This window comes from Lepidochelys kempii, chromosome 16 (assembly GCF_965140265.1).
Source record: "Lepidochelys kempii isolate rLepKem1 chromosome 16, rLepKem1.hap2, whole genome shotgun sequence".
Classification (NCBI taxonomy): Eukaryota; Metazoa; Chordata; order Testudines; family Cheloniidae; genus Lepidochelys; species Lepidochelys kempii.
This window is the reverse complement of record NC_133271.1, coordinates 16,387,973-16,407,019: the sequence shown is the minus strand read 5'-3', so window position 1 is coordinate 16,407,019 and position 19,047 is coordinate 16,387,973. Positions and strand designations below refer to the sequence as shown.

At 42.2% G+C, this 19,047-nt stretch overlaps 2 protein-coding genes across 9 annotated transcripts in view; both read right to left on the bottom strand.

Moving 5' to 3' along the window:
* The window catches only part of ODF2 (outer dense fiber of sperm tails 2), a 26,631-nt gene extending 15,375 nt beyond the window's left edge, over positions 1–11,256 (bottom strand). For 2 of the 7 annotated variants that reach the window (XR_012155255.1, XM_073314433.1), the window contains exons 1-5: positions 8,827–9,047; positions 6,652–6,736; positions 3,233–3,358; positions 2,356–2,526; positions 258–424 (exon numbers count right to left, since the gene is read on the bottom strand). Coding sequence is in view for 6 of the 7 variants with exons in the window: in XM_073314433.1 (XP_073170534.1) it covers positions 258–424; positions 2,356–2,526; positions 3,233–3,358; positions 6,652–6,736; positions 8,827–9,047 (770 nt within the window). In the remaining variant the exon portion in view is untranslated. Of the gene's footprint in view, positions 1–257; positions 425–2,355; positions 2,527–3,232; positions 3,359–5,692; positions 6,737–8,826; positions 9,048–11,172 lie in introns of those variants that run through there. The other 5 variants (XM_073314434.1, XM_073314438.1, XM_073314437.1 and 2 more) reach the window with 4 other exon arrangements.
* PTGES2 (prostaglandin E synthase 2) lies at positions 9,885–19,047 on the bottom strand. Of its 2 annotated transcripts, XM_073314448.1 has the most exons (7): positions 18,733–19,047; positions 16,616–16,810; positions 15,905–15,960; positions 14,334–14,486; positions 13,469–13,669; positions 12,330–12,447; positions 9,885–11,480 (listed from the first exon to the last, which is right to left on the bottom strand). In XM_073314448.1, exons 1-7 carry the CDS (start codon positions 19,006–19,008, stop codon positions 11,328–11,330), a joined length of 1,152 nt encoding a protein of 383 aa, XP_073170549.1. In that variant the 5' UTR covers positions 19,009–19,047; the 3' UTR covers positions 9,885–11,327. The 2 variants fall into 2 exon arrangements, with proteins under 2 accessions (XP_073170549.1, XP_073170551.1); XM_073314450.1 differs by lacking the exon at positions 16,616–16,810.

Sequence of the window (19,047 nt, the reverse complement as noted above, 5' to 3'; positions counted from 1 at the left end):
TGAGACGGATTTTTCAACCACCACAATGAGATCCCTAGGCAAAAATAATGTCACACTGAGGAAAGAGGGTTTCGCTGCACCATTAGGCAGGAAGCAGATATAAGGAAGGAGAATGCCAATTCCGCAGTGCCACTCAGCCCTGTACTCCTGGGGCTAACCAGAATTAAATTTGTTAATGTTTTTATAAAGGAGACAAGTGCTCTTTAAACATCACTATAGTACATGTACACACAGGAGTTAAACGGTAAGTTCTTTACAAAGTAAGATCTTTCTCCTCCTTTATGCGCTCAATGTTACGTCGGAGCAAGGTATTCTCATGTTCTGTCTCCACCAGCTCCTGTGTGACTTCATCTAGCTCATCCTTCTGCTCCTCAAGGAGACGCTTTGCCATCTGCTGTTGTTCTTCCCGCTTCTGTGTCTTGGCCTAAGGAGGACACATCTTATTTTTATGTATATAGAGCTTTACACAAGTCAAGGTGCTTTTACGGCATTACAGATGGTTCAGATCCCCCACCACTGAAATGCAGCAACTCGTTAACAGCACACAGCAATGCTCCTCAACAGTTTAATAGATGAGGGAGGGATGGGAAGGAGCTGATCAACGTAGCCAACAGACCCCCCTGGGGTACCCTTATGGACCTGCAGACCCGTTCGAGAAACGGTGCTACAGATAAATTGCTGAAGATATTTAGGAATGTAGACTGAGACCTTATGCTGGAATTTAACCAAGGCACCAGACCTACTGCCTTTACTCAATATAGAAGAAGGACCTAGTATTCCCCTGTCTAATTAAGGTTAAAACTGGTGACATGGATTATACTTTCATGTTATATCTACAACATTAGCCTGGTTAGATCCTATTTACATTTAAACCACATTGTAACTGGTTTGGAGGACAACTGTTTGTAATCATAGCATGATAGGACTGGAAGGGATCTCAAGAGATCATCTAGTCCAGTCACCTGTATCATGGCAGGACCAAGCACTATCTAAACCATCCCTGACAGGTGTTCGTCTAACCTGCCCTTAAAAATATCCAATGATGGAGATTCCACAACCTCCCTGGGCAATTTATTCCAGTGCTTAACCACCCTGACAGTTAGGAAATGTTTTCGAATGTCCAACCTAAACCTCCCTTGCTGCAGTTTAAGCCCATTGTGTCATTAAAACAGTTTGCGATACACCGCCGGTCTAGCCGTTCAGGGCAGGGCCCTCACTTTTGTGTTCTTCCCACTGTACGTCTCAAAAGCCAAGGGACCAACTCAGCCCGGTTGTCCTCAGGTGTGATTATTTGAGTTTAGACATTTGAGTTACCCTATCATGTAATGACAGGTTTCAGAGGAACAGCCGTGTTAGTCTGTATTCGCAAAAAGAAAAGGAGTACTTGTGGCACCTTAGAGACTAACCAATTTATTTGAGCATGAGCTCACGAAAGCTCATGCTCAAATAAATTGGTTAGTCTCTAAGGTGCCACAAGTACTCCTTTCCTATCATGTAACTGACTTTTGTTTTTGGAGCATGGACAGGCTTAAACTACTTATGATGATAACAGTCTACCTAACTCAGAAGTCCTGTTTTTGATTATAGGTTTTTAGATTTTTAATTAAAACCAAACAAAGTTACATAGTAATATAATTGGGATATATTGCCTGCTCTGGGGGAAGCTGAAAGAAAGGAAAATGCCTGTGGTCTGCCCGCACCATCTGGGCCTGTTAGAGGGTTTGGACATCAGATTAAATCTACACTTTAAAATTCTGTATGCAGACTCTCAAGGGACAGCTGTTAAAATATTGACAAGTACTTGAAGGCCATTTAGACTACATGGGATAACATTGCGTCACTGAAGCGCAAGTTCCAGTAGTGAGCCACGAGGAACATATTGTTCAACAAGACAACCCTGAGAGCCTATGGGTCCATGTGGTAAGACAATACTTTTACCTTTAGGGAGGAACATCTTTTAGGTTTAGAACCTTGGTGGGAACAAAACTTTACACATAGAAACTGAGGCAAAGCATCATCTTGTATGACAAAGTCATCCATGTTCCATGATTCATTTTAACATAAGTAAAAAAGACTCTCGTTAATCTGTAGTTGAGATATAGCTAAACTGAATGAAAGCCGAAATCCAACTTGCTAGCAGACAACACAAGTGTAAACAACGCATCAGAGTAGCCAAGCCCTTTTCAACTCATTCATACTGGCCTCTAAGAAATGTAACAAATGAGTTGAGCATCCGTTTGCCCTTCATCACTGTACCCCAGTCTTTAGCATCCTCTTGCCAAGTTTCCTCTTTCAGTATCACTTTGCAAGCCCCTCCCTATTACCCTCTGTGAGCCTTTAGTATGGTCTTCTCACCTCATTCTTCAGTGTCCCCACTACATTCATCAGGCTATCTATCTTCTTCTCATATTTGTTCATTTTGCTGTGAATAGCATCCTCCTCGTCTGTAGAGAGGTCACTCAGACGCAGCACCGAGAGCAGTTTTTCTGAATCTGGAGGAGTAATTTCCAAGCGATGGGTTGGTCCCTGGTGGGGATGTAATAGTCATAGCTTTTTTTTTAAAAGGTACACGCAATGTTGTAATCTGAGCATCTCCAAAACCAATCTAGGATCGAATCACATCTCTGAAAAAATCCTAATGAGGACAAGATAAAATACCCAGGCTATAATCCTCTCTACTTCAACCTGTTTCAGTCAGTTATAAAAGGCTCTTGACGGGGAAAAATAAATACTCCCAAATCCACCAAAACAGCACATGTAGGGATTAGATTGATTGTCTGATTGTCATGAAGGAAGCTGGGAGTGGGCAGCTCATTCAGCCCTGGTGAGAAAAGGGGCACAATACACGCCTTTCTAGAAATCTTATGACAGACAATAGTGGCCTGTAAAGTAAACTGTGCCCCAAGGTAAGGTCTTTTAGAGAGGGAAATAGAAAAGGAATAAACGAAGGGGGATTTCTCCAGCCTTGCAGTATCAGGGTGGGAGTGGGAAAGAGGAAAAAGTGACAGATAGCTGTAGACGAAACAGCCACATGATGAATCCCCCATTCAGAATCTATTTGTACAAATAAGTTTCAAAAAGCCAGAGATAAATATTGGATGTTTAAAATGACTGCCAGGTGGTAGTGGTCACCTTAACTACAGTCTAGCACCCTCCAATCCCACAGTAAGATAAAAATCTAGTGATCATCTCTTAGTCCAACCCATCCAATTAAAAAGCAAGTCAGCCATACCTCCCACTTGTAGGCAGACTCCCGGATGGATGTTTTGCCTGGGGGCATCCAGGGGACCCTGGTTTTCACCCGAACGCTTCGGCGCACATTCACAGTATCCCCTTTCATTTTCTGTTTGTGTTTCGGCTGAAGGAGAGAGAAAAACAAAATAAACCTCATAAGACTTTTAAAAAATCATTTAAACCTTTAATGCTGTAAAAGTTAAATGTCAGGACGTCATTCTTACAATAGTACCACAGACTGCTTCACATGGTATATCAGAGAGGAGAGTCAGCAGCTGGAGGAACAAGGCAAAGCCAAGCACAAGAAAAACTTATTGCATAAATAGGAGAGCATATAGCCAAAATGAAAGCATTCTTGCTATTTGTCAGACAGGGCCTTTATGACATCACTTGTAGCTCTGCCTCTTGTGATGCAACGAAGGCCTTGGTTACCCTGTGAAAATAGATCTAGCTGGTGTTAAAGCAGGTCTGTCCTTTTTTACATTTTGAGGAGGAGTTTGCTTGCTTGCAAAATTTTACATCAGGACTTGAGTGACAACCTACTTTCATTTCATTTTTTTGGTTTATTTAATGTCTTAGTTTATAAAGCACCAATATTACAAACAGTACCTGGAATGCTAGACATAACAAACATGAAATAAATCAAACTGGGCCCAGTGACAACATTTAAATCAAGAGGACTGGGACAAAAAGCATTCCAAGGATCAAGAGCATAAGAAAATAAGGCCAGGACCTTAAACCAAACCTTAAAGACAACCACAGAAGGACATCAGATATCACAGGAATTAAGGGGAAACAGAGGTCCCTCAACCAAGAATCTCCTGTTCTTAAGCCCAATTCCAATTAAACCTCAGACGAGAGAGCCTTGGGTGGCCTAAGGGGAAGTATGCTAGTTGCTGAGTACCAATCACCCAGATTATTATAATTTTACATATAGTCGTAATAGCTTGAGTTGGCCTACTGAGAAAGCCCAACTCAGAGAGAATGACAGAAGGGAGGTCAAGGTTAGAGAGAAAAAGGTCTTTCTGGGCAAGAGAGGAGACACACAAAAGCACTGCCACAACATCTATTTCTGTGCAGGAAGAGCAAAGTAGGTGGATCCTCCCTATCCCCCAAACCTGACTCTCAAACAGTAGCCATGATGTATTAATGAGGGGTTGGGGTGTGGGGGGGATTGATCTATTAAGATCCTAGAATCACTTTGCCTGCTTTGTGATTAACAGGTATTCTCACTCCTATATGGGCTGATCTTAAGCTTCCTTATCTAAATGAAAATGCAGACGCTTTTGCACAGTTCTGAGGCTTGATCAGAAAGTCAGGTGGTCCAAAAGCAAAGGAGGCATATAGCTGAGTATCATCAGGCATACCCCATTAAAATATTCACTAGTGGCAACATACACAGTTAACAACTGAGAGGGGGGCAAAGTAACACTGTTGCAGACTCTTAAAGAACAATAAGCTAGCACTCACCACCTTTTGGGTCTTCCATTTCAAGAATGACCTCGACTTCGGAAGAGGATTTCACCCGCTCCAACTAGTAATTGAAACCTAGCCACCATTACCAGCTAATCAATTATATCTAAGGCTACTTGCTAGATCCTCTCGGCCAATGCTCAATAGAAGATAGTCCAGACTGATAAAAGCTGTCTGTGCACCAGCAGATGACTTCAATCCAGAGTCTTTTTAAATCTAATATTTCACTTAACCTGATCCAGGTGGAATTTGAGATGTCCAGCTACCATCTTCCCAACAACCCTTCCTCCAGACAAAGGGATGATCAGAGAATGGGCAGTAGTTTGACAAGATGTTAACCCAGAAAAAATATGTTAAGCTGGGGCAGGACTTCTATACACTTTATACACAAGCAGGATACTGCCCTAAGTTAAAATGTCTTAGGTGTCTAAAAAGCAACTGTATAATACAGTATGGTTTTCCTCAGCAAAAAAAGGGTGTTAGGAAAGTCTAGCTGCTCAAGCAAAGGAATGTGTTTTACTCCTGGTTCCGTCATGACTGACTGTATGATTCTGGACAACCCACTTATCTGTGTCTCAGTTTGCCCATCTGTAAAATGGCTAGTGTACTTCCACATCTCATGGCAGAGGGAGAGGTAGCTCGAAACTTAACTAAATGTTTGTAAAATGCTTTAAAGACCATTGGATAGAGGCCCTAAAGAAGTACAAATGGTAACCCAACTATACATGTAAATATAAAACTAAATCACGTATTTTACCCATATGAGATACAGTTTCAATTTCTAAAGATTACTTAAAAGTATTGCTGAAAATTCACATTGAAATGAATGCAGTTAAGAAGTCAATCAGTCTTATTTCTCTAACCTACTATCTATTTATTCAGATCTCAAGTGGTAGAAACAGACCTTGAACATTCAGTGGTGCTTCTAGGACCCTTCACTTTTCTGGTTTGTAGCCCTTACAAACACCCAACTACACACTCCTACCTGGCTTTTTGCAGGTGTTGTTTTCTGACCCTTTTTTATATGGACATGGACAGGGGTGTTTTCATCCACATGAACGTGCAAAGGGGGAGATGAGGAACGGTTCTTCATGGTTCTTCTCCGACAAACGGGAAAGGGTAATACAATGAAAGGAAACCTGTGAATAAGGAAACTGGAAATAATAAAATTTCCCTATGCTCCAGTCAAACTGGACAACTGCCTCTAGCCACCTGTCCCCAGACAGCTACAATTGCTGAGATGGGTCAAGCTATTTAGGCCACAGTTTGAGCTTCCTTTCAGTAGCACCTGCCGTTTTAGATCACATGCAGCTTCGGTGTAAGATCTGGAGTAACTCCATAAGCTTCTATTTACACCATGGCTGAATCTGGCCCTTCATTTTTGTTTGGACAAGGGATGGTACAGACAATGTAAAGACAGCGTTGTATTGGTAGAGGGTGTCTGTAAGAGTCACCAGAGTTCAAGGTCTTAGAGCATGCCAAGGGCTCTGATTAGCAACACCATCTGATTTTGAGCAGAAATTTTACAACAGGGCCATTACTTTGACTAGCAAACTAAAGAATTTGGGAAAACTACAAGGAATCCATCAGAGGTGCCATACGAGGCTTATCCTGCAAACATTCTTGTGCTTAATTTTAAGCATTCTGAATAGTCCCCTTGATTTCCATGAAACTACTCACAGTTCTTAAAGTTAAACATGTGTAAGTGCTTGCAGGACTGGGGCCTATATTTGTCTCTGCAGGTTATTTCTCATAAATGATGCATGTATTTTATTTCCACATTAATTATCCGCCTAACATGCAATAGCAAGGTATGAAAACAAATTCAAAGTAATCAATGCACAGTTTAAGTGTAAAAGTTTCCTTCTTATAAAAGAAAAGTAGCACCACTAACCTGAGTATAGCAAAAAAGAGAGTTACATCATTCCAATCCCAGTTACTTACAGTTAGCATAAGATCATCAGTTTCTTGTGACACTTTTCTCTGTGCTGAGATTGCAGTTCTCTCGTTTTTGATGGAGGGGGGACACCTGATGGCAGAAATACAAAATAGATTACTAATAGGAAAGGATGCTAGTTTCCTTAAGGTTCCCATTCCTTGAGTAGAAAGGTAACATCCTGACTCAAACTTGTTAAATACCTAAAAAACACTCTATAAAAGAGTGTGCCTTAGTGTTCTTTGCACAAAAAATGTTAAAACAAAAAGATTAAAATAAGTACTTTGATTTTCAGGTATGATACACACATTATGCTAGATAATTAATTTTAAGGTGCATCATGTGTAAGACACCTGATTTTGCAGGGTGGATTGGCCATAGAAGAGAAAGTTTTTATTCTTTCTGACCAGTGGTTTGGGACCAGTGCTTCCCAGATGTTCCTAATCCTGAAAACAATATGCACTTTCTTTTTCCAAAATGTTTCTAGCCCTGGCATGTCACAAACTATTAGATCTTCAAGTCAGATCATTCTGATCATCATCTTGCAACTCCTGCCCTTGGAGTCTGATAATTTTAGCTACTGCTGTCTCAGGAACTGCTACAAACCAATACTTCCTACTGTCTAAATACTCATAACAACAGCTTTTCAAATGGTATAAAACAGTTTCATATAAGCAAAATAACCATTGCAACTAGCAAAAGACAAAATGCATCGCACTATTGACCCCCTATGCTCATTATTGCAATTTGGTGGGAAAGAGCAGCAAGAAGTGAGGACTACATGGATAAATGGCAGGAAGAAGAAGAAGAAATTAACAAAGGTTCTTATAGGTCTGTGGAAATAGGATAGTTTTTCTTAATAGATGATGTTTATTGTGGGTTAAGATAATTTGGAAGCAACACAAATTAAACCAGAAAAAGACACTCATATTACAAAATAAGAGTGTCTACACAGGGAGACACAACAATATTAATATCGTGGTATAGGTACAATTATACCGTTATAGTTCTGCCAATAAATTTTCCCATGCTGATGAACTCTACAAATAGTTCTAGCAACAGTTCAGTATAATTGACATTATAAAATCTTGCAGCATAAATGTGGTAATATCCAAAGCTATTAGCCAAACGTCAAGCAGAGTCCAAATGCTCAGTGATCATCGAAGGTAAATTAATATTGGTAAGATTTCCATCATCATTCTGAAGAGACTGAGATTTTTCAGTCTCATTAAAATGATTAAGTTTGCAGAGTGAAAGTGTCTGTTGAAGAGTAAAGAAAACAACATACCAGAACAGTTTTAGCAAAAATATTTTATAGAGACAGGGGGAAAAAATCCTTCCAGCCTCGGAAGATATGTATTTAGAAACTGAGACAGAGTTTGCTGAAGTGAGAGAATTTCTCCAGCTTCTTGTTAGATAAGTGATTGTAAATACAGCTGGTTTGTTTGGTTATCTCAGTCTTGATAAGTAACTAAACCCTATTAATGGGCAGAAAACCTACATCAACTACAGTGTAAAAGAATGAGGGAATTCAAATCTGAACCTTGAAATACTAAGAGCAATATTAATATTCTCATTAGAGCCAGCACATTCATTTTAGAAGAATAAAGGAGCTTTCCTTGTCCAACAGCAATCACTATTACTAACTCTTGTTACTTTACCTCACAGAATTTCTTTCCTAAAACCCCAGCTTCTGGAGTCATGTTATTTCATAAGAATCTCTTTTTCACAAGTAAGTTTATCTTGCCCGCATGGTTGCGGAGAAAAGCTTGAAAATAATGAACCCTAAAGGCTCAAAAAAAAAAAAAAAAAAAGGACAGCAACGCTGAAGCCTGAAAAAATATTGTAAAGGCTTCCTGACTGTTAAAGCCAATCTCCTGATTTCGGAGCGGGGCGGGGAGTGACACATGTCTGGACTGCCTGGGGAACTTCACAAAGCGAGTCCTTAGGGGGCGGATGGACGAAGTCACAAGGCAAAGGGCACGTCCCAGACACCACAGAAACCCACCCCTGAGAGGCAGACGTGACAGAGCAGCAGCAGCCCGCGGGGTGTGATCCGCTGCAGCGCATGGGCTGTGGGGACCCCCGTGCCCCTGGCCAGTCCACGCTACCCCGGGGGGCTCGGGGACCCGAGATCCTACTTCAGCCAGCGTCGTCCCCCCCGGCTCCCCAGCCCCCCTCACCATGCGGGGCCGAGCCGGGTTCGGAGCCGCCGCCTCAGGATCTCCTCGAAATTGGCGGCGAGGCGGCGGTAGCTGTTGCTGCCATGGAGAGCCCTGGGCCGGGGCGAGGGGGGACGGGGCAGGGGGCGGCAGCAGCAAGGGCAGGACAAGCAGCAGCAGCAGCGGGACCCGCCGCCGAACTTCCGGGTCCGCTTCTGGGACGCTGCCCGCAGCTCCCCCATTGGGCGATTCAAACCCCCCGTGACCCCGGCTCGCCGCCGCGATTAGCTCCCAAGGCTCGTCGGGGCGTCACAAGAGCCCGCCCTCTTTGGGCGAGCCGGGGCGTGTCACTATGGGAACGCCGGGCAACACGCGAGGGAGGGGGCCGGGCCGGGCCGGGCCGGGCCGGGCCACGGCTGCGCTGAGATGGGGGCGGGGTGGAGATGGGGGCCAGAGGAGGGAAGGGCAGGCGGGAGGAGCCCTAACCCCCACTGACAGGGGAGGAGGGGCGCTGAATCAACTATCCCACAGACCCTAGTATAGGTCAGCTCTGGCAGAGATTCAGCTCATCAACCAGCCCCCCTTACCCCGGCAGCAGCAGCCCCGTTCAAAGCTGGTCATATGAAGCCCCACTCTAGGCAATTGCACAGCGTGGGTAGGGGACTGGGCCCCTAGGAGAGCAGCTGAGGTAACCTGCTCTGCCTGGTGACAAATACTTCTGAGCAAGGCCCCAGGGCAGTTCTGAAGCAGTGATGGCTCATTTACGCATCTGTCACATCCCTGTGTTCTGGCCCCCAGAGTGCCCGTGGGGGTTGGACCATTGTTAAATATTTTTCTCCTGATCCATTTTTTTTTGGTTAACTTTATCAGAGATTTAAAAACAAAACCAAACCCCGCTCCCCCCAACTTTTTAATTGATCTAATCCATCTCCCCCTTCATACCCACACATGCTCAAACACTGTATGAAAAATAACCTGTAATTTTCAAACACTAAAACAGTGTACTGTTGAACTAGGGTGTAGCTGTACTTAAAGATAGCTAAGTGCAGAAGTGCTTAAATAAATGTAGCCAGCCAGCGTAGCAACAGTTTGTTTTTATTGCAAATACTCTCTTCCTCTCCCACTACTACTCATCCAGTCCACACTAGAATTTGCACTTCATTTTCCTTCTAAAGTATCCGTAGATACAGTAGGTTCTGGACAATAAAACACACCTGTATCACACACTGATACTTATGACTGATAGCAAAAAGCAGTCTTCAACTAACACAAAGTTTCTGCATTGATGACAGATGCCATCTCCACCACTAATTTCCCAGATAACCAGTTTCCTTGAAAAGTGCCCATGATGCCATGGAAAGGATTGTTATAAGTAGAGAAGAGGGAAATTAAAACCTAGTACCATTCAGAAGATCTCTCACTCTCTGACCTACAGCCAGAAGTGAAAGGATTCCCTGCAACTTAGCTCACCAAGACAGGTACCAACTGGCATTTCCACACTGCACTAGTATTAGCCAGAACTCAGTGAGGAAATACTAGTTCCAAAAAGTTCACACTATACAACGTAGCTTACAGCAATGGCTCCCACTCCACACAGCAAAGCCTTTGTTGCTCTTGCATTACAAGAAGCATCTAGAGAGCCAGAGGACTGCAAAATTCACAAGCACTCACTTGATAACAACTGATCATATTGAGTATTTCCAGGAACACTTTTCATGTAACTCATGCTAGGAAGCTTTTTTTCAAATAATCATTTTGCAATAATTCTTTCTTCAGTCTAGGTTGTGCTCTCTGGGCCTCTATCTTCTGGTAGACGAGAAACCCTAGATGCCATATACTGCATAGAAAGAGGAACTGAGCCTGTATTATCACTGACAATCCAGAATCACCTGTTGAAATAACAGTTTAAATGGAGATCACCCTGAAGACTGGAAGCACATGGCCTGCAGACAGCAGGATCTTTTCTATCATGCAAAGGGATTCCTTCCTCAGGGCTGCTGATTCACCCATTGCCCTCAGCACTGTACTTACAGGATGCTATTGCAGGTCAAATCTTAATGCCATTTAAGAGTTACACAGTACCTCAAATAGTCAGGAAGACACTCAGGACAACTTGGACAAGAGGAGATACAGCCTGAAGTCAACCCTGGACAGACCTCAAATATTTGCTTTTGCTCCAGGGTCCACTAGCCAGCACTGTGGTTTCTTTTTAACATATACTTAGTATGGGGCTCACCAAGAGAAAGTCAGTTTGCTGCACTCTGCTGTTTAAATCAGAATTTACCCTCCTCTCCAATGAGGTCCCAGGTCAGCACCTTTTACATGTTTCTATTATTCTAAATGTCATATTTACTTAACTGTACACACCTGTCCCCTCCTGCTCTCTTGGTCTCATGAAGCCTCTTATTAGCTCTAAGCTGGACAATCCACATGCCTGCACATCAGTCCAGGGGGAAAGGCCAGTGCATTTTATTTTTAAAACAGAAGGTCTTTCCTTTTTAATGTTTTTCTGTGCAAGAATTTTAGTAAGGCGGCTGCAGCAGTTGCCAGTTTGGGACTTCGGCCTCCCCAATAGCCTTCTCCATGCGATGGTACCAAGGTTGAATCTTTGTATGAGTCATCATGTCATCATAGGCTTCCAGCCCTTCCATGACCCGGAGGACCCCATACACTGCCTGTGCCAAGAGAGGAGAGAGAGTTTGGAAATTAACATAGATAACATTAACTCTACATCTGGAATGGATGTAACTTCAGATTTAAGTGTCCCAAAACTCTACTCCCTTCCCGATCACCTATTCCACCCATCTGATTAGCAGAGATTATTGAGACAGTCACAGACATTAGATGGATAAATAGGCAGTGCCTAACAAAATGGGCAAAAATTTTGGGAGATGGAGTAAAATGAAAAGTGATTATAAGATCTGGTACAGTATCCAGCTCCATATAAACTCTTTATGGAGATATTGCTTCAGATTAAAACAAAAACCATTATCATTATTTATAATGAGAGCTAATGATGCAGGAAATGGTTTAAGATTCAAATCCTGAAGTCTGAGCTATGCATGCTAACCTTATGACCCTGTCCACTGATGTCAACAGGGCTCATCTCCAGTTGCAGATGTGGAAGCCTAAACTGCTTTTGTCATTACTGCTTTTGTCATTACTTCAGATTAATAATGTCCTACTTTGGGAAGTCATGATGTTTGTAAGGTATGTGCTTGGAGTATATTTCCCAGTGGAAAGGTGATTGGCTGGCATGCTTTCTACACACACAGCCAATACAGAATGTATGCTCCTGAACTATCTCCATATTGTACAATGGAGTAAACATACTCACCCTGCACCTGTAACACATTTTGACAACACAACTCTCACCTCCCACATAAGACACTCAAATGATATATCTAATACAGACCAAGAGGATATAGTACATATTTTATACATAATCATAGTCACACCTATACCATACTATGTGCATGATGAATGATAAATTAAGTACAGAGACCAAGGGTCTTGACCATTACCAAGTCAGCAAGATTCGGCTGGCTGCCACCCATGAATGGTCTGTGTTTGCCAATAGCTTTTACCCAGTCATTGGCTGCTTTGTACAAATCTTCTCGGACATTATCCTGGAGATGGTGCCTGTGTTAAGAGAAAATATGGTGTCCTCTAACTGGTTCATTTCTCTCTTTAATTTTCCCCTCTCATTACCCCTTCCCATGGATTCATATATGGCTGGGGACAGGGAATGCACTTCAGAGAGTGAATTGAAAGGCTTGGGTATTTTTAAAGATGACTATGAAGTAACTTGTGTGCATAAGCATCTCTTTCATTCAGAAGGTTAGAGGGCTCAAAGAAGTCCAATAAGTACTTAAAGCTGATTAAGTGGTTAATGAGCTATTTACTGTAGTGGTTAAAGCAAAGGACCAGAATTCTAGAAATCATGGACAGTAATTCTTTCTCAGTCACTAACTAAGTGTGTCACACTAAACAAGTCAAGTCTTGACCATTCCTTGGTTACACCAATTGATAAACTGGATTAAAGAAGGCACTTCTATTGGAAAGACAGCAGAAATCTAAAGGGGAAAGATCCCCTGGTCCTACTACTATTCAAATGGTGAGGGTACAGTGGAACTAGTTCCACTTGCAGTGATCATTCATTCAGTTCATGGGAATAAAATATTACTTTTTTACAGTTTCTGATTGTTCTGATCAGTGGAGATTTAAGTTGCACAGATCAAACAAGTATAAATTCCTTTGATATTTTCACAGGTAGAAAAGGATTTTGCACCACTGAATGGCATTCAGCTGTACAAGAACATAACTGATGCTCCCATAAACTGTAATAACTGGAGTGACGTGCCTTGGAGCTAATGTTAAAATTAAAAATGTGTCGTTACAGAAATGGAAATTTTGCTTCTGCATGTCTGATTTGAAAGTTGTTTTGGGTCCACATATAGTGATCATTCAGATACAATGATCAGAATGGAGGGAGTATTCAAACTGACCCTTAGAACAGAACTGCATTTTATTTGCAAGGAAAATGCCTATTAAAAAGTGTTTGAGACAGAGTTTTACTGTTTGAAGTTCATGGCTAAGGGTGGTTAAAAACCAACGGGACAAAGACATTCCCTTGCTGTGTGACTGGGTCAGTGGTACCAACCTGCTCTTCAGCCTCTTGCTGATGAAGAACATGGCAACGGCCCCCATGTACTTGGCAAAAAAACCTTCCACGGTGCCAAACTTTCCCTCATGGACAATGTAATTGAAAGAAGCCAGGGCTTCCCTAGGTGTGCGGTAAACATTGGGGGAGATGAGGTGAACAAGCCAGTCATCTGCCCATTTTCGCCACTTCATTTCCTCCCTGTAGACATCCCAAGAAAGTAGTTTAAGTGAACAAGGTGGAAACATTGAATCAGAGGAGGAGGATGCAGATGATATCACAATAACTGTAGCTGGAGCTTCTGCAAAGGATGAGAGTGCAACATAGTTCCCATCCAGTCTGCTCCACTGGTAATATCCCTGAACTGTGGTCAGGAGGGATCCCTCCCCACTTAACTGCTCTAATGCCAAACTCCAGCTGGATGAGACAAACTAAAGCTCTAGATTCACTTTCTATTGTTGCAAGCAGGCTGGATGGCCCATGAGGAACGTGTGTCCCATAATCATGGGTTTTCCCCAACATTAATCAATCCCAAGTGACCCTTCCAGCTAACTCAGGAGCCTAAAGGGACATCACTCTCTGGGAAGAAGGCAGGGAGGAGAGAAAGCAAAGGAGGAAATTAGTGCAATGGTTGAGGCTCGGAGTACACCAAAGCGGGGGCGGGGGGATTTTCACATAGAAGTATTACATTTTGCAAGTTAAACAAATAAATTACTTGAAACAAAACCATTCCAGTTATTTATGGGTGTCTGATGTGTATCATGTCAAGAGCAGCATTAGGAGGATTGTGTTCGTGTTCTCCAAGATGATACAGGAGGGGTGCTGTGAAACCAGCTCAGAGACCCCTAGCACATGAAATGCTTACACCCTAGTTTCTTTGATGGGGTACACATGCTGGGTCTCCATTTCATCCAGCATGAGCCAGTATTTGTTCCCATACTCAGTCACCTCCTTGCCCCGCTCATTCACAGCTTTCATAGGAGGATAAAATGACACAATCTCTTCTAAGCTCTTCTTCCTGAGGGGAGAAACACAGTCAGAATCTGCATGGTCTTCTCCACGTGTTACTGAAAAACAGTTGCTATGAGTCCTCTTTTTGGGGCAACAAAACACTGGCTGCTCTAAAAATAGAGACTTCCATAACAAGGCAGCTCAGCGGTTGTAAATCTAAGGACTATCTCTGTGCAGTCTGTATTTTCTCTTTCAGAATTCCTCTCCATCTTGAGGTGCAGTTAGTCAGAACAGTGACTGTAAAAAAATTTGATGATTTTAATAGCACTATGGAGCTGATACAGCTGTGGGAGAGCAAACTAGAGCCTATGGCACCATAAGGAAACCAGATTCCAATAGTGGAATATTCTATTACCGTTGATAATGTAAGAGAAAAAGATCGTGGCTAAATTTTTAGGTCTCAGGAGGAGATTGACCGTTATGGGGAAATAAAAAAAAACAAAAAACCAGCATAGTGAGCAAATATACAATTAAAATACTTGTCCTTCAGTTATAATTCTTCCCCCACAGCGTAAAAGTAACTTCCACTGGCTTCAGTGCAAATTGTTTGAATCCTGCATGGGGGTGGAAGCAATAATGCCAGTGGACTTTAAAGTCTCACTCCTCCCCCCGCCCCCCCCAGCACCCCTTGACTTTCAAGATCTGAGCAAATTTGATCTGGAATCATGGATAGAACATAAATGTGTCGTTTTTAGAATGGTTTCAGTTTGAAAGTTGACTCTATACATGCCCGTTATACACCTTATTATCCCAGATATATCTTTACTGTAATATGTTGTAGTAACGTTGCAGTGTGTTCATGGATGCAAGACTAAGAGGAAAGTGCACTTAATGTATATGAAAAGAAAACAGTAAACACACACTGAAGCCACACACATTAAAATGCACTACTATGGAACAGCTTAATGCAAGAAACTAATGAGAGAGAGAGTACATGTAAGTGTCATTTCAAATAACCCACAGTAAGTATTAACCAGACTCCAGAATAGTCAGCTGCAGCTAACAATGTCTCTCTTATGGTTAAATTTCTATATACTGAGGTTCTCTATATCACAGGGGGGAAAAAAAGGAATAGAAGTACAAGTTGTCCCAGATATAAGATCCCCTCCTTCTCCATTCCCTACTCAAGCTCTTTGTAACCTGGATCTAAAGAACAGGCTACAAGAGCAGCAAGTTGATTTATTTCCAGATATTCTGACTGGCCAACAAAACAAAACAAAAAAATCAGAGGAAGGTTTGATTCATTTCATTTTTGGACTAACTTTTAAGTCTTCTTTGTGCAAAGGCAGAATTCTGAATTAAAAAACACCTGAGCTCTATAACTAACACACACACACACACACACACACACAAAAGTGTTCTTGTTTTCCAGTTTGCCTAAGGCAATTCACACTCAACTACATTCTCACTATCCAGTTCTCGTACCTGGAAATGAGATAGGTCTTTATTGCACTGATGATCACTGAAGAGTCATTCAGTTGCTGCAAAATAGAATGAAAATAAATTTAAAAAGAGATGCTGATGGAGCTAAGGAGGAGGAGCTCATAAGAAGCTCTGCCAATTGAACCCCTTTGGGGCTTAAGTAGTCCCCAAGTCCCTTCTTCCCTAATCTTCCGTTTATTTCCATAGGCAAATCTGCTATACTACAGCCGTATATCTATTATTCTGCTTGTTCTAGACAGGCCAATAGTGGAAACCAAAGTGGGTTTCAGTCTGAGCCATTGGCATTCCAGGGGGCAAACCAGCATGGTAAGAAAATATACGGTTAAAACACTTATCCTTGGGTCATAATTCTTCCACCACAGAGTACAAGTAACACCCTCTGACTTCTGTACAAATTGTTTGAATCCTGCATGGGGGTGGGAAGAATAAGACCAGTGGACTTTAAAGTCTCACCTTCCTCCAAACTCCCTAGCAGCAGCATAGCTTGTCACTGCTAGGGAACATTGGGCGTTGTGAGTGTTCGGCAAAATAAGAGTGAGGCTAAGGAAGAGGTAGCTAAGTATACAGCCATAAAATGAGGAACAGGATGCTAAGCAACCTTGGAAATAAAGTAGGCTACACCTGCACTTGGCTAGTGACCCAGTGCTAGATGTAAACCCAAGAACCATGGTTATTTGAGAAGCAGAGACTCACCAGAGTGTTTCCAGCGTTGGCTAAAAGGATGGGCACCTTTCTGTAGGAGGAGAATTTGATCTCCTTCCTCATTACCGGGTTCACTTCCACAATTTCATAAGGCACCCCATGGTAATCAAGAAAGGCTCGAACCTTACTGCAGAACGGGCAGGTTTTGTATTGGTACAGGGTCAACTGCAGGCTACCTGCAGGGAGCTGAGGGAGGAAAATGCCAGAAGTTTCTATGTTCAATTCAAATATCACCTCCTCCCCCAATCGATTTATGTTTATTTTAAATTGCTGTTGCTGATATTTGGTGTTCAGATTATAATCTAGTCATCCAAATCAAAGCTCACACCTCTGGTTAACCAGCATTTTCTTCCAATGACGTCATAAATACTTAACTTTTTTGTATAATGAATATCTAATTTTTTAAATATCCCCTTATCCCTTTGTAGTAACTCCGATCTCTTATGAATATATGGTTTTGCCAACTGAATCCTATAGGTTAGGGACCAAGTCATCATAAGAATGACATTCACAACTCTGCTTTCTACACAAAAATCCAACCATCCAGCCTAAGAAAATTAAACAAAATTAACCTTAAAAAACAAAAAGTACCCCCCCCAAAGTAATAAAATTAACAAAAAATCAAAACCAAACCCATCCCCCACGCACAGTTTTTATGCTGCGAAGGGAGAGGTGTCAGAGATTCCATGAAGTCCACTAGAGACTTTGCTATTATCTATTTTACGTGGAAGATGCTCAAATACTACAGCAACGGACAGCAGTACAAAACCCTACCTTCAACATTTTATAAAAAAAATACCAGTGACTTATGCCAGGAAGCAATGGCTTTTTTTTGGGGAACAGTGGTTGCAAGGTATTGGTTGAGAACATATAAACACAGAATCTGATCTTGCATTGTTTGCACACCAGACCTTCACTGAGAATGCTGGGTGCACAAGGAATAAAGCATCAGTATTAGGCACAATGCAATTACACAACAGACATTTAACGTGCCTTGCTTATTATTCATACATTATAAAACACATGCCACCATTTTAACTTGTTTCTCACTTCCACAAACCCTCAGGGTATTTGCAGGAAGTCATTAGTTGATGGAAAGCCCGATGTAAGTGTACAGAATTGTTGTTTTCCCTGTCACTTGACAACTACTTTTTGCTTTTTTTATTCATTAAAAGCAATTTTTATAGTTACTCAAAGAAGATAATGTTGGGTAGTTTAGGCCTTTAGATTTTAATACTTTAAATGTTATTTCCTAATAACATCTAATATTAAGGAGGTGTGTGTGTTTCAATCAATAGAAAAAGCCTGCTATGTGTATTTAAACCTTCTCTTGAAGGGTTTGCCACCCCCAAATACTGCAGCATTATGCTAGTGTATGAGAACCAGAAAGCGAACAGACTAAAAGCAAAATTGAAACTAACAAGACTATTTTCTTTCTATTGACTAAAGTTAGGTATGTGTGTATGTCTTGCAGGATCAGGATCTATAAGTGTTTAGTTTTAATACACAAGAGTTACTAGTAAAATTGGTAGACATTATTTGTTTAGGATATTGTAACCTGATGGCATCACTTGTATATTCTAGATCACTTACCATGTAATTCATCCATAGGCATGGAAAACATTAATTAGCTAATTATTTTTATTATTAACTTTATTATTATTTTTAAAGTAGCAATTAGCCTATCCAGCAAAAACTACAAAAGGATTTGCAGACAGTAAATAGAAAAAGCAGCCACAGATCATTTGAGAGACTTTTGTAGCCTTTTAATCTGGAGACTAGGCTAAAATACTATCTGAAAATGAACAAAAATAGAAACGTCATATAGAAGAGAAAATCTGTGAGGGGGTGAGGAAAAAACCAATTTCAAGGTTCTTCCTGCCACCCCCTTAAGATTTCATTAAGGATGGGAGCCAAGATCTCAGTGTGCACCCCAAAAATGGAAGATATTTGGGAGGCAATATAATTGCACGGGAAGGACCATCATTTCAGAATCATTTGTAAGTGGGGGATGGGAAAGCACCATGGGGCCCGGTGTTCCTTAGGGATTGCAAGGAGCTTCCGGATTTCCTGCAGTACTCTTAAAAGTGGGGGAAGTGGGAGGTTACCTTGGCTGCCTGCTGCTCTGCAAGGTGCTCCTGGGCCTTCAGGGGATACTGGAGAGTCTGGAAGAGGCCAAAGGTGCCCCCCAGGGCAAAAGCAGCCCCCACCAGCATGCGGCTGCCCTTCCGTGCCCGGCCCCGTGCATAGCGTCCTGTCCCAAAGGGGATACAGTACCCCCTGCTCTGGGCCCGCAGGAGCCCCACCCCAGCCGCCTGGCCAGCAGCCCTCAGTCTCCACGGGAGCAGCCCAAGGCACCTCCAGCCACTGCAGGCTGCTGCCATCTTCGCTCCACAAGGTGGGCGGGGGAACAGTGCGGGAGG

Coding starts and splice junctions, on each gene's coding strand:
- PTGES2 (XM_073314448.1), bottom strand. CDS start 19,008: ATGGCAGCAGCCTGCAGTGGCTGGAGGTGCCTTGGGCTGCTCCCGTGG. Junction 15,961..16,615: donor CCAACGCTGGAAACACTCTG/GTGAGTCTCTGC, acceptor TCTATTTTGCAG/CAACTGAATGACTCTTCAGT. Junction 12,448..13,468: donor AGCAAGAGGCTGAAGAGCAG/GTTGGTACCACT, acceptor CTCTTAACACAG/GCACCATCTCCAGGATAATG.